The 12560-nt window shown below is 38.5% G+C and overlaps 1 protein-coding gene across 5 annotated transcripts in view; it reads left to right on the plus strand.

Annotated features, from left to right (window-relative positions):
* Positions 1-12560, plus strand: part of GHR (growth hormone receptor) — a 138218-nt gene that overhangs the window by 111485 nt on the left and 14173 nt on the right. For all 5 annotated transcript variants that reach the window (XM_035566134.1, XM_035566135.2, XM_050716400.1 and 2 more), the window contains one exon: positions 9982-10111. In XM_035566134.1, the coding sequence (XP_035422027.1) occupies positions 9982-10111 (130 nt within the window). The remainder of the gene's footprint in view (positions 1-9981; positions 10112-12560) is intronic.

The following is a 12560-nucleotide window of genomic DNA, read 5'->3' on the forward strand; positions in this document are numbered from 1 at the left end:
GGATTATGTGCCATTGTTTGGATGACGACTTGAATGAGGTGATGTCCAAAGCACTTAATGTGTTGTGTGTTTAATGTCCAGAGTGTGATGACTTTAAGTGCATGTTGGAAAGCCACTATAGGAGTAGTGAATACCATTGTAGATGAATTGTAAGAGCATTTTTTGACTGACTTAACATTTTCTTTGATTGTTTTAAAGATTCACTGGGTATGAACTTATTGATATTGCCTATTAATTTTTCATTAATCTAAACCAATTGTGAAAACTATTGCTTATGTATTAATGTCATTCAGGGGAATGAATAACTCCTTGGCATAGTATACTGAAAGTCCATGGTTTTGTCAGAAGTGGAGTATTCTTAGGCAAGCTAAAGGCTAATACAACAGCAATTCTAGAGACTTAGGTTGGTCTTCAGTTAACTTTAATGCTTGCTCTGTGTTTTGTCCAGTCAGGAAATGGCTCTGTTTTCAAATTAAAAAATAAAAAAAAAAAGTAAAAAATCATGGCTTCCCCTTAATGTCCTCCTGCGTTTATTTGAAAAGACTAGTTTATGAAAAGATGTTGGAGGAAGATGGGAAACAAGCCAAGCACAAATGACCTGTTTTTTAATAGTGGTCAGTCTTCACCTCTTGTAAGCCCAGTGGTCCTTAGTTCCATGACTTCAAGTATATCTGTGGAGCCTGTATTTCAAATACTGGTAAGAGAAAGCCCCAACACCTCTCCCTGTGATGTTTACCCAGCTAAGCTCTGAAGCACAGGACTGACAGCAATGGATCCTCACAAAGAGGGAGTGAATGTTAGAGAAAGTTCAACAGAGGATACATAAAACTTTAATCATTTTTGGCAGTCTGTCAGAAAGAAAGGAAAAAAAAAAAAGAGAGAGAGAGAGAGAGAGAGATTTCCTTTATAAATATGTCCACTGTGCTTTTTAATGTGATTGTTTTGTCCAAATCTGTTCTGCGCATGAATCACTAAATGCAATAGTAAAATCAGGATGAATCTGGAGGCTTACTTCAGGCCACTCAATACTACACAGATGATCAGAAGACTCTTTTAGGCTCATAGCCATATCGCAGAAGTAAAAGCTAAAGGAAAATATGTATTATTCTGTTAACATTCAGTTCTCATCTGAGTCATGAATATTACCCGTTTGTGTGTTCTCTAGTGCATTGTTCATCCTAGTGTCGAATCTCAAATATCTTGGGAGGTTGGGGAGTTGTTGTTTTTCCACTGTTAATTTAATTCCATCAGCCTAATATTATTGGCATGTTTTTTTCTCTCTTCTGGTGTTTACATCATCCTGAATTTCAGAATAAGTTAAAATGTATCCAGCTCAGCAACTTTCCCATTTTGGGAAGAACTTCAGATACTCCATGTTTATAAATTTAAACGTGTCACATGTATTTCCTTTCATATGCAAGAGTTCAGCTGGGATCCAAAGCCCATATATCTGGGCATGGCCTTGAGAACTACTTGATAGTCTGGTTGTTTTGTTTTTCTTTTTTAAAGAAAACTTGTTTGTTAATTTATCGAGATTTGTACATGGCACATTGGCTTCATTATTATCCACTAAGAGTGCAGATTGTTGTTTCATAAATGCCTTTAAAAGGACAATGCTCATAGGTCAACAAGAACTCCACATAAATGAGGGACAAAACTCTCGTCACAGTCATTTTCCTTTTGAAGTCTACTAAAATGGATATTCTTATAAGAAAACTGCAGAACTTCAAAGATTCAGGTTCTTACTAAGTTTGAAAATAAACTAAGCAGAAAATGCTTTTATTCTTCTCTAGTTTGTTTTTAAAATTTCATTGGATCTTCTTTGACATTAGTAACTCATAGTTTATGATTCATTGCAATAATAAAGCTCTGAATTACTGAACAAGTAAACATCCTGGCTACAGTAATAAAACAGACACTCCAAAAAAGCAGAGGAGTAATACTGCATGCCAGAAAGTTCTAAAATACTCACATTGATTCAGTCATTTTTATTGCCCAAGAAAAGATGTCACGGTCCAGATGTGCAAAAAGAGTGAGACTATCACATTAAGCCCTTGTATTCTTCTCAGTCTCTGTAAAGATTAAACTGGGTAGTTCTCATCACGAAGAATTGTGAAGAATCAGCATGACTTTCAGTCGTAAGATACTCAAAGCAATATGTAATTTTCAGTTGTCAGTGATCAGAGTGCAAAAAGTAGCTCCTCGGACTGCTTGGAGACCTCATCCGTTGTTTGGTGCATGTGCCCCTGTTGTGTGACATGGATCTTGCAGGACTTCTCAGGGGAATTGCTAAATGACAGCTCGGTGATCTCTCTTGGAGTTTCACTCCAGGTGTGGAAGGTAACAATTAATTCTCTTAGTACTAGCTCCTTAATTTTTGTATTGATACATGTGGACTGTAACAGGGAACTTATCTCTGTACTGAAAAACAGCACTTATGGGGCTTTCCTTCAAATACATTCAGATAGTTGTTCTGTGGATAAAAAGTGGCATTTTTCCTTCATTTACTTCACTTGATTAAAAAACACACTAAATTGTGCTATTTCAAACTTAATGAAACAAGGGTTGTTGTTTTGTACTGCATGAAAATCTCTGTGGAGTACAATGAAGGATTTTTCTGTCTAGTATGTACAAACGTTATCCCACATAAATCAGGCAGTCATTATCTTGAAGACCGGCTAAAATCTGCAGAAGCCAGAAGTAGCAACAATGGCAAGTTCACGAATTTACAACTTGAATCTGGTCTTCCAAAAGCAATGTGAATTAAAAGGAACAAATGTCAAGAGCAAGGACAGGCTGAGGGATGGTATCTTCCTGAGTTACTTCATTCAAAAGTAACGAGGGTGGGGAGAGGGAATAAATAACAAGAAACATCAGGATGAACTTGTGTATAACAAGTACTGTTGCAATGATGAAACACCACTTTTAGGACATAGTGTCATTTGTAATTGATAATACACAGCTGTGTGTCTAATGAAACCTGGCAAATTCGTGCCCGTGCTTTTATGGAGCACTGATTCTGGTGAGCCTAGACTGAAAACTTTTTAGATTTGCGAGGAAGACTTCTGCGGAGTTGTCCGTACCAGATGTTCTTAAACAGAGCTGCACTGTGTCATTTTTCTTCTTTCCTCAGCCTTGCCACCCACACTGTCCTTAGGGCTGCCTGCTTTTTTCTCCCTGTCCTAGTATCTTTTCTGGGTGATCACCAATAAACATAAGTTCTTCTGTACACTGTCAGGATGTGTACATGCCAGACCAAGAAATTCTCATCTTTACTATTAAAACACACATCCCATTTGTGTTCTCTCATGCTTTTCTTTCCAAATATATCTTCTTCTCTCACCTTTTCTGCCTTCTGTTTCTTTGTCCGTCTTTATCTTGTGTCCCCAGCGTTTGCTCCCATAATCCACTCCCACCACAGATGTGAGCTATGCTGTGACTTCTGCTTTGTGAAAACACTCCCCGTGTTGTTCTCGCATTGGCACACGTGTTGTTTGCTTTTCTAACACAACTGTGCAACCGTCTGCTGCCACCTCATGCAGCGATGCGAGCACTGCATCTGCCGTGCCTGGCTGCGGGGCTCTGCTCGCACACTGGGTGCTCCTGCCTGACCCTCTGCTGGTGCTCGTGGGGCCGTCACCCACCCCGCGTCCTGAGGTCAGACCAGGACATCCTTAGCGTGTGTGTGTGTGTGTGAGTACTCGCTGCTTGCCTGCTGTTCTCCCTTCCCCACAGCACGTCCTGTTCATAGGAAATGAGCAGGTGTTGAAACAAGGAAAATAAGTTGTCAGACTCATCCAGGACCATCATGATGTGCCCTTGTATGGCTTTTACATGGAGGTAATTGTGAAGTTGCAGTTCTTGACTTGGGATCACAACCTAATGGTCTTACTCCCCGGACCCTGCGAGTATTTTCCTCATAGAGTTTGGGGAGACAAAAGAGTTTGGTCAGCCCTCCAGTTTCTGAATGCCAGATTATACTTCAGCTGGTCTTCCTGGGAAAATAGCAGTCCTGGCTCTGAGCACTCATTTGTGGCAGGAGGGTGGCAGCTAGTCCAGGAGCAGGAGAAAGAAGGATGTTGGAGGTGGCTGTCAGCAGCGTAGAGGTTGCTTGCTCTAAGAAGGGCATGGAGACCTTTCAGGGTATTTGTTTGCTGCACTGCTCTTTGCTGTTGCGAGCTCATCTGTGCTTCCAGGGATAATGCACCTTGTCTCATATGCCCTACCACATTATGTTAGTCATTGCTGAACATCTACAGCAATGGCAGGAACAGATAAAACCACTGTTCATTATTATTCTTACAGATGCTTTCTTGAAAATGTAATTTCAATTTGAGTTACAACTATATGAGCAATTATGAGATAATTGGAAATTGATTTTGTTACATTAACTGACTTTCATTTACAAATACTGTGCCCTCTGTCTCTGCTTCCCTGTATATGTCACACACATAGGCATGCAAGTTTATGTGGCTTGCCTGTAGCAGAAATCGTGGTTCCACCACTGCACATAGGAGGATGTGATGTGGAAAGCGCATGACAAAACACATGGAACATGACACACATCCACATCCTCACTCATCTCTGTACTGTCTCATGACCCGTAGTACTGAATAGTGCTGCGTGATTGTTCTACCCACAGCGCTGGGCTTTATTTACTTAATTTTCTTGTGTACCCAAGTAACACAGTGTAGACAACACATCTGTGAGCCACGTCAGCTCCTGTGCTGTGGAGGTTCAGCAGCACAGAGAGCGTGGGAAGATACACTCATTGGGCTGTGATGCTATGGAAAAGCTCTGCTTCTGTAAGGCTTTTATTCTTTTAACCATATCTGTCTCACTCGACAAAAAGAGGCAGAAGTCTGTCCTGAAAGGAAATAGCTGGCCATTGCCTCCTCATTCAGTGTTTTAAAGCTCCAGAATTGATCTCTGATTTTTTCGCTTATTGACTATGCTGCAAACTTGCTAAAAATTCCTTCTGGCATTCCCCAAAACTGTGCATGCCTCCCGTCTGTTAGCAAGAATGCCTGCATATTATTGCTCAAAGCAGTGGTCACCAAATTAGTCTTCAATGTAGGGCTGAAAACATATTCCCGTTCCCTGTTCCTGAGCAAAACATTATTATTTACTGTTACAATATTTACTCTTACTCCATGGGCAAAAATCTCTCTTGTGCAGCATTTCCCTTCATTTTTCACTGCAATGTTTTATCCATTCTAGTGTTGTTAAACTTGGCTTTCTTTCTGCTGAGTACTTCATGAAAAGGATCTCGTTCAATACTGATATGAAAGAAATTACCTTCTTTTCCCCAAAATGTTGTTCCAGAACTTTGCTACTGGCCCTTCATGGACAAGTTGTACCTACAGCAAAGGCTGAGTCAGACTGGCAAGCAACCTGATTATTAGGAAGTGACCTTGTTGTTGTCTCTGCTTACTGCATCCCACTTTCCATATGTGTGGTGTCTGTTAATTTATTAGTACTAGACATTACTGTTTAAAATATCATCCACTGTCTGCAAATGTTCATTTTGCTGTGCAATTTGAAAGAATCAGAATTTCCTGGTACCAGAGAAATCACCCTACCTCTATTAAAGTAAATTGCGCAACATTTGTTGAGCTTGGTGGATTCAGGAACAGAGCCTAATTGATAGAGCATTCACTTTCAATGTACACATTTGAGCTACAGTAAATAACACTCCAGGTCTTCATAACTGTTTCCAATTTTAAATGTATTTAATTCTGCTGTTTATTTCTCCGTCTTTTTCTACTATGCTTTAGCGATAACACAGTGTGTATGCTTCAAGAGTGGATTACATCAAGATAGGTACTGTTTCATAAGGTTTGTTCTGTCATTGGTTTACAGGTAGGAGTACATTTGCTCTAGGTTTAATAGGTTTCAGACATTCTGATAACTGATAATTCTGCATGAACCTTTTAAAATTACCACATGAAGTACTTCAGCTTGCTCAGGAAAAATATGCCCTCCTTTTCCATTTACTGCTTAGTTAGCTTGATTTTCATGTGACAGTCATATCCTCATGGTTATTTCACTTGCCTAAGCACATGCTAGTAGGACATGTTGTTTCTGTACGACTTGTGCAATGCTCCACCTGCAGAGCTGCTAGAGCTCTGGTGGCAGCAAGACTGTCCCTGAGGTGAGGATAACCTGCTTTGCTACACCCTAGTTGTAAACGTCAGTTCCTATTGGTATTCAGTGACTACTGTTCTGCCCTCAAGGCCAATTCCCTTTAAAATTAAATTTTATTAGAAGGACTTTTAAACCAAAAAAAAAAAAAAAAGGAAATTTAATCTCTAAAGGAATTAGCCTTCTGACAGCTCTAGATTGTCTTTAAGACTTCTTTTGTTTTGAGGCCTTTCCATATATAACTTTCAGTAAGCTGTTTCTGTATCACACTCCCTTTTAAATCATTAAAGTATACATTGCACTGGAACTACACTAAATGGAAAACTGCCGTCTGGTGACTTATAAAGAAATGTAAGTAAAAGAGATGGCATATCTGCATTCCTGATTCTTTCCATAAACTGCACTACTGTTTCAGCTTCTGTTTTGGCACAGTTTCTTCTAACTGAGCCAGAGTTTATACCATGGCTAATCTGTGGTCATAACAGAATGAAAGCAGAATGCAAAGCGATTTTACTCTTCCACAGCTCAGCTCTGGTAGCTGAACATTTCAACTAAACCCTGGGGCGGGACTAGGAACTTTTGTACCAAACTTTCTTTGTAGTCACAGTGGAAGCCACAGATTTACTAGCTTCCTTCCATGTTTTCTGCTGCTGAATATATGTATTTAGCCAAGCCATTATCTTGAATGAGGTGAGTGGTTTTATTCATGACAATTTGACCATAACTTATTGGATCAGGTATGAAAAGAGCAAGTATGTTTCTGTCTTACATTTTGCTTTCCTAGTCTATTTTAAGTCTCAGTTTGACATCCTTTACTTTCAGTAGCCTGCTGCCTTTATGCCTAAATGCATTCAGCTGAACTATTGTGTTCATTTATCACAGTCTGGTACAGTTTGTTCAGGAGATGGAGCTCACACAGGGTCTTGTACAATGTTGATCACAAAAACAAGAAATTCAGGAGATCTACCCCAAGAGTGCCAAGCATTACACAAGAAAATATTACAAGGTTTTCATCAGTCAGGCACAGAAAAAATGTGGCTTTGAAGGATGGAAACTCGACACAGAAATTGGAAATGATCAATCAGAAGATCATTTTTCTTACAAATGGAACTGGTCATAAGGGAACAAAAATAGGAATTACAAACCAATAAACCAATAGTATATGAATCCTGGACAAACCTGTTCAGTGCTCAAAAATTCTTGTGCATGTTGAAGGAACACTTGCGAGATAAAGTATCAAATCCTGTGACAAGAGAGTGGAATAGAAAGTGGGGCCTTAAGAATACATTCCTCTGAATTTAGGGTATAAGAGACCAAGTCTCAATCTGCATGCTGTGTGCATTGCTAATCCTCTCCATTGTAACCAACGGCACTTCTAGCTGCACTGTTACCCCTTTTCCTAGAAGAGTTTGTATGCCTCATAGTCCTTAAGTTAGCTTGTATGTAAAGGTGGTAAATAGAACAGAATTCAGTATTAAGATACAGCAGTGTCTATACGTAAGAGCTTGCTGGACATCTCAAAATGTTTCGATTCTGTTCAATTAATTTGGTCATGTTAGGGAGTTACTGTGTGACTTTTTCTACTCCTGTCCTGGAGATGAGGACATGGTCTGCATGAGCCATAAATATTGTAAGTTCTAATTATAAATAAGTGCAGGCATCAGCAGAAATATTCTAACTTAGGAGGGTTTTCCAGTATATCATTTTCTTAAATTCTTATACCTGTTTCAGTGAAACTAGCTATATTTGTTCTTAATTCACATAGCTGAGGATAGAAACAGGAAAAGCCATAGCATGTGCTTCCTTGCACGCTGTTTATAGAAAGAGGGAGAGTCGTGTCTTGTTGATTATAGGTATTATGCAATTGAGGCAATTTTACTCATGTCTCTGAAGCAGAGGCACAAAATTTCATTTAGTTTTCTTTGCTTTGTTTTTAAACAATGACTTGAGTTTTCACTAAGTTACAGAAAAAAATACTAAATTTAATGTAAATTAAGTTAAAGTTTGAAAGTTGAAATTATGATGAATTAAAAAAATATAAATACAATACTGTTCTTGAATCTCATATTCTATTTTATTTTAGATCTATGTTATAATAGTTTGCAGTGTCATGGTCATGGGTTAATGCGGATTTCTGCCAGGTGAAGATTGTTTGATGAATGATGTGAAACTGTCTAAAAATTCAGATCAAGGTCAACCAAAAGCATTTTGGGATATATGCCAAAGCCATCAAATATTGAATACCATACCATGCAAAATCAGGTGCCATGCCTGAATGTTTAATTTCAATATTTTCTGAAAAAGAAGTTTGATTTTTTTCCTTTTGCTGCAACATTTCATTTGAAAATGTCTTTCAACTTAAAAGATTAAATTTCTTTGAAATTCACTAAAATGGAAATTGCTGACTAAGGAAAAAAAAAACATTTCTATTTAAATCTCTTTAATCAAACAGCAGTTATTTTAGGTTGGCAAGAAGAATTTCAAACTGGGGGGGAAAAGGGGGTGGATAGGTCAATATAGACTTATGAAACCTCTTATTTACACTCATGAGTTCAGGCCTTGTTCAATGTCCAAAGTGTGAAATGAGGCAATGATATGGGGTGAGGAAAACAGAAATGCGTAATATTCATGTTTTAGTTACTGCCTGATATAGACACTCATCAGTGAAGAATGTAGAGGACACGATTTAAACCAATAAGCCAAAGAAATACAAATTATTTCGGCATTCAGTGTCTGCGTCTATCTGAGCTGTAAATAAAGGAGCTAACGTTCAAGAAGGCTACAAAATCCCCGTGCGTAGGAGGATGCATCTGCTGGATGTCTGTACCTTAGTGCTTTCTCAACTCTGAGTATAAATCTTTTGTACCAAATATTTACAGCTGTGATGCTGCAAAAATATTTCTGCAGAGCTTCCCATGCAGACTCCAGTAGCATTGTGTTGTGCTCTGGCCAGGGGTCATTTCACCGGTCATAAATACCTGACTAACACCCAAATTTTAGGTGCACAATAGAGAAATTTTCTTAAGTAGATTATCATATTTCCCAGATAGTAAGTGAAGAGAGGTAGACACCTCCATATGCATCTCCCTCTGGAAAGCTCTACAGGCCAAGTAGGAAATGCTGGCATTTTAGAATGACAGCTTGATTAGACCTTAAAAATCAGGAAAGAAGTTACATACTTAACTTCATAAGCAGTGAATCATACCCACAACTTCTGTTTTTATTTCTTTCGCGGGGCTGACAAGGCTGACTAATTGCACTAGTCGTTTCATGGATCTACATCACTTCAGTTTTTACAAAGAATAGAAATGATGAGTATCAAAACAGCACGTGGCAGAACAGGCACATGCGTAGAGCTGCCCTTATCTCTGTCAGACCAAGGTTATATCTACGCAATGTAACATACACAAACCTTAACTCAGTTCAAGGTAGCAATTCTAATGTTAGCACTACGGGCCCTGACACATTGCAAAACTGCTCAGCTGGGTAAATACAGAGCTGCGGTTAGTCTAATACTGAGCTCTGCAGTACCACAGTTTCCTTAAAAAAAGTGCAGGGCTAATTCAGGTATATCTGCACTGAACTACAGCTCCAGCATTGGCTTATCCCCACTCTTGGTGTCAGGCTGTGGGAATAACATTTTCACACACAGAAAAGAGAGCTTGACCCATCTTTCAAATTTGGCGGAATTTAAATCTTGCCTCATTGTACATCGGCAATTGAAAGAAAAGTTAATTACATATAAAAAATGCTGAATTTCATTTTAACAGTACATTAGTCTGGCTTGTGGATTTCTTTATTTTGTCTCATTCTGTCTCATGCCATTTTTCTTGACAGATCTTCTACGGTGGCCACAAATCAGCAAGTGCAGATCACCAGAACTGGAGACATTTTCATGTTATTGGACTGATGGAAATTTGTATAACCTCACTGCTCCAGGAACAATACAACTGTTATACATGAAAAGGTAATAATACGGAAACAATGGAAGAAAGAGGAAAAGAGAGAGAAGTCATATGCTCTTGTATTCCTGTTACCTCATTGATGAGATGTGATATGTGATATGAACCAGAATGTTTTTAAGGGCATAAAACTGTGTTTTAAGTGCATATTTTTCAATGTCACATTTGTTTGCTAAGCGTTATGCAGTCACAAGCATTACGTGGGAGACAATTTATAACACATTCCTACCAAATATAGGTCCAGACTTCAGAATCTGAAGTTGAACACTGTAGGGCTTTGGAAAGGAGTTTTTAATGGGGAACTTCGGTTTATTCCTTATCAATTTAATAGCAGCTGTGAGATTCATTGTGTGTGTACAGAAGAAGAGTTTGGATACAAGCCCCTTTGAATTGTTATTAAAGTTACATAAAACCTTAATTGATCAATTGCTAGATTGAAGGCTGAATGTGCAGGTCCAGGTAAAAAGCCTGCTCAGAGTCTGGGGATTATGTTTCACTGAGACCTGTTGGATTCAGATTCATATTTCACTTAAGCTTTTGCAATTTTCAGGTTGTTAGAATGATTAGCTGAAAAGAGAACATGCACATTACTATGTTACCCAGTAATGGCTATTTAGGAAACAAAAGCCTTTTGTTCACAGGAATAGGAGGAGAGTGTGCATTCCTGTTACATCTAATGTACTGGTTTTCAACCTTTTTGATCTACAGACACTTCCTACAGGTGATGATACATTTGCTTAGGAAACAAGCTTAATGGCTAGGCTTGTTTTCTAACCACTTTTCCCAGAGTGCTCAGAAATACAGGGATCCAAGTTAAAACGACTATTTAAATGTAAATGTTGAGCTGATAGTTGTTAGTGGCGTGCACCAAAAGCACAAACTTCAAAAATTAAGCATACAACAAAGTATCACATACATTGAACAGATCATATATTTCATCTTGGCCTAGAAAAAATTAGTATACTGCAATAACAGATGTGAACTGAACAGCCACATTAAAATTATTTCTGTTTCAATATGCAAGCAATATTTAAGGCTCAGGACTGAACTACATCAGCTAACACAATCTCCTGCTTAAGTCAAGCCATAGTATCTGACCTCATCCGCCTTTATCAAGTCCTGACTTTGCCAGGAGCATTTCCTTTAGAAACCTATCTGGTCTCATCAGCTGAATACAAGACCCTTGCCTATTGGCAGAAATGCTCCTCGTTCATTTATGTAGCATCTGCCATTTTTACTTCTTAAGCACACACTCCAGCATTGAAGGATGCACTTGGAATAATTGTTTTAGCCTAATCCCTCTTCTGTATAGTTTGAAAAGCTCTTAGTAAGAAAAGGCATTTACATGATGTTTTTAGCAAACCAAGACTGTAATTTCTGAAAAGATCCCTACTCAGAACAGATCTGTTCACTATGAGATTTGTTTTCCTAAAATGACTTCAGAAATACTGAATATCTGAATACTTCAGAAATACTGAGTATCTGATGCTTTTCCTGTAGAATATTTCTAATAATCTGGTTGTTCCCATTTTGCTTTAAATAAATAATTTTGGGGGTTTGGACCTGCTGGTTTGGTTCAGTTTGGTTGTATGACCCTACACAGGGATCTGTGTTTCGCAGTCTGAGAATTCATCCCACTCTTTATAACTCTGCTGATTTCTCTTTGTTTAAGAGATGAAATGATATATATGAATATTATGTTTCCTGCTGCAATTCTTTTATTTACAGAGAACATTTGTAAATTTTTGAACAAAGTCAGAATGGAAAAACTTCAGTGGTGTCATTGCTAGTACTTCCAACTCTGTGTTTTAGAAGTTCTGTATCCCAAGAAATTTAGCCCTTCCTCACTCCCAGCACTGTATTTCTCTTCCTTTCTTTCACATCCCGCAGTTCTGGATTGTTTTGTGCCAGGTCTCCTCCAGCATTTGCCCTTGGGCACTTTCCCATTGGTGTAGTCAGTGCCCCAGTGCCTACATTCCCTTTCAGTTCCCCTGCAGAGGTTCCCTCTCCTTAGCCTTGCAGGTGGTGCAGCACTGATCTGCCTCAAGGACTGGCTTTCAGTGTTTCAGATCTCATCATTTAGGTGGGCATCTTATTGCAATTTAATTTTGCCTGAAGAAAAGTTGTTTAAATACATATTAAATTGACTAAAGTTCATGTTTGCTGGCAGTCATTAACATAACAGTATGTGGCCTCTGACTGTTCTTACAGAAATGCCATCCAAAGCATAGAAATGTCACTAACAGTACCTCTGAGAACCTAAATACATTTATGTAGCTTGCTTGGGTGGTTATTTGTCATCAAATCACAGTATTATCACAGTATTGTAAATCATAGTAAATATTGGCATGTACTTCTCATTTCCATAGAAGATGTGACTTATCAACATTGTGTCTTGTAACATCTATAATTTCTAGTTTGTAAAATCCATAAATCTCTCTCTCACGTATCTTA

This window comes from Cygnus atratus, chromosome Z (genome assembly GCF_013377495.2).
Source record: "Cygnus atratus isolate AKBS03 ecotype Queensland, Australia chromosome Z, CAtr_DNAZoo_HiC_assembly, whole genome shotgun sequence".
Lineage (NCBI taxonomy): Eukaryota > Metazoa > Chordata > Aves > Anseriformes > Anatidae > Cygnus > Cygnus atratus.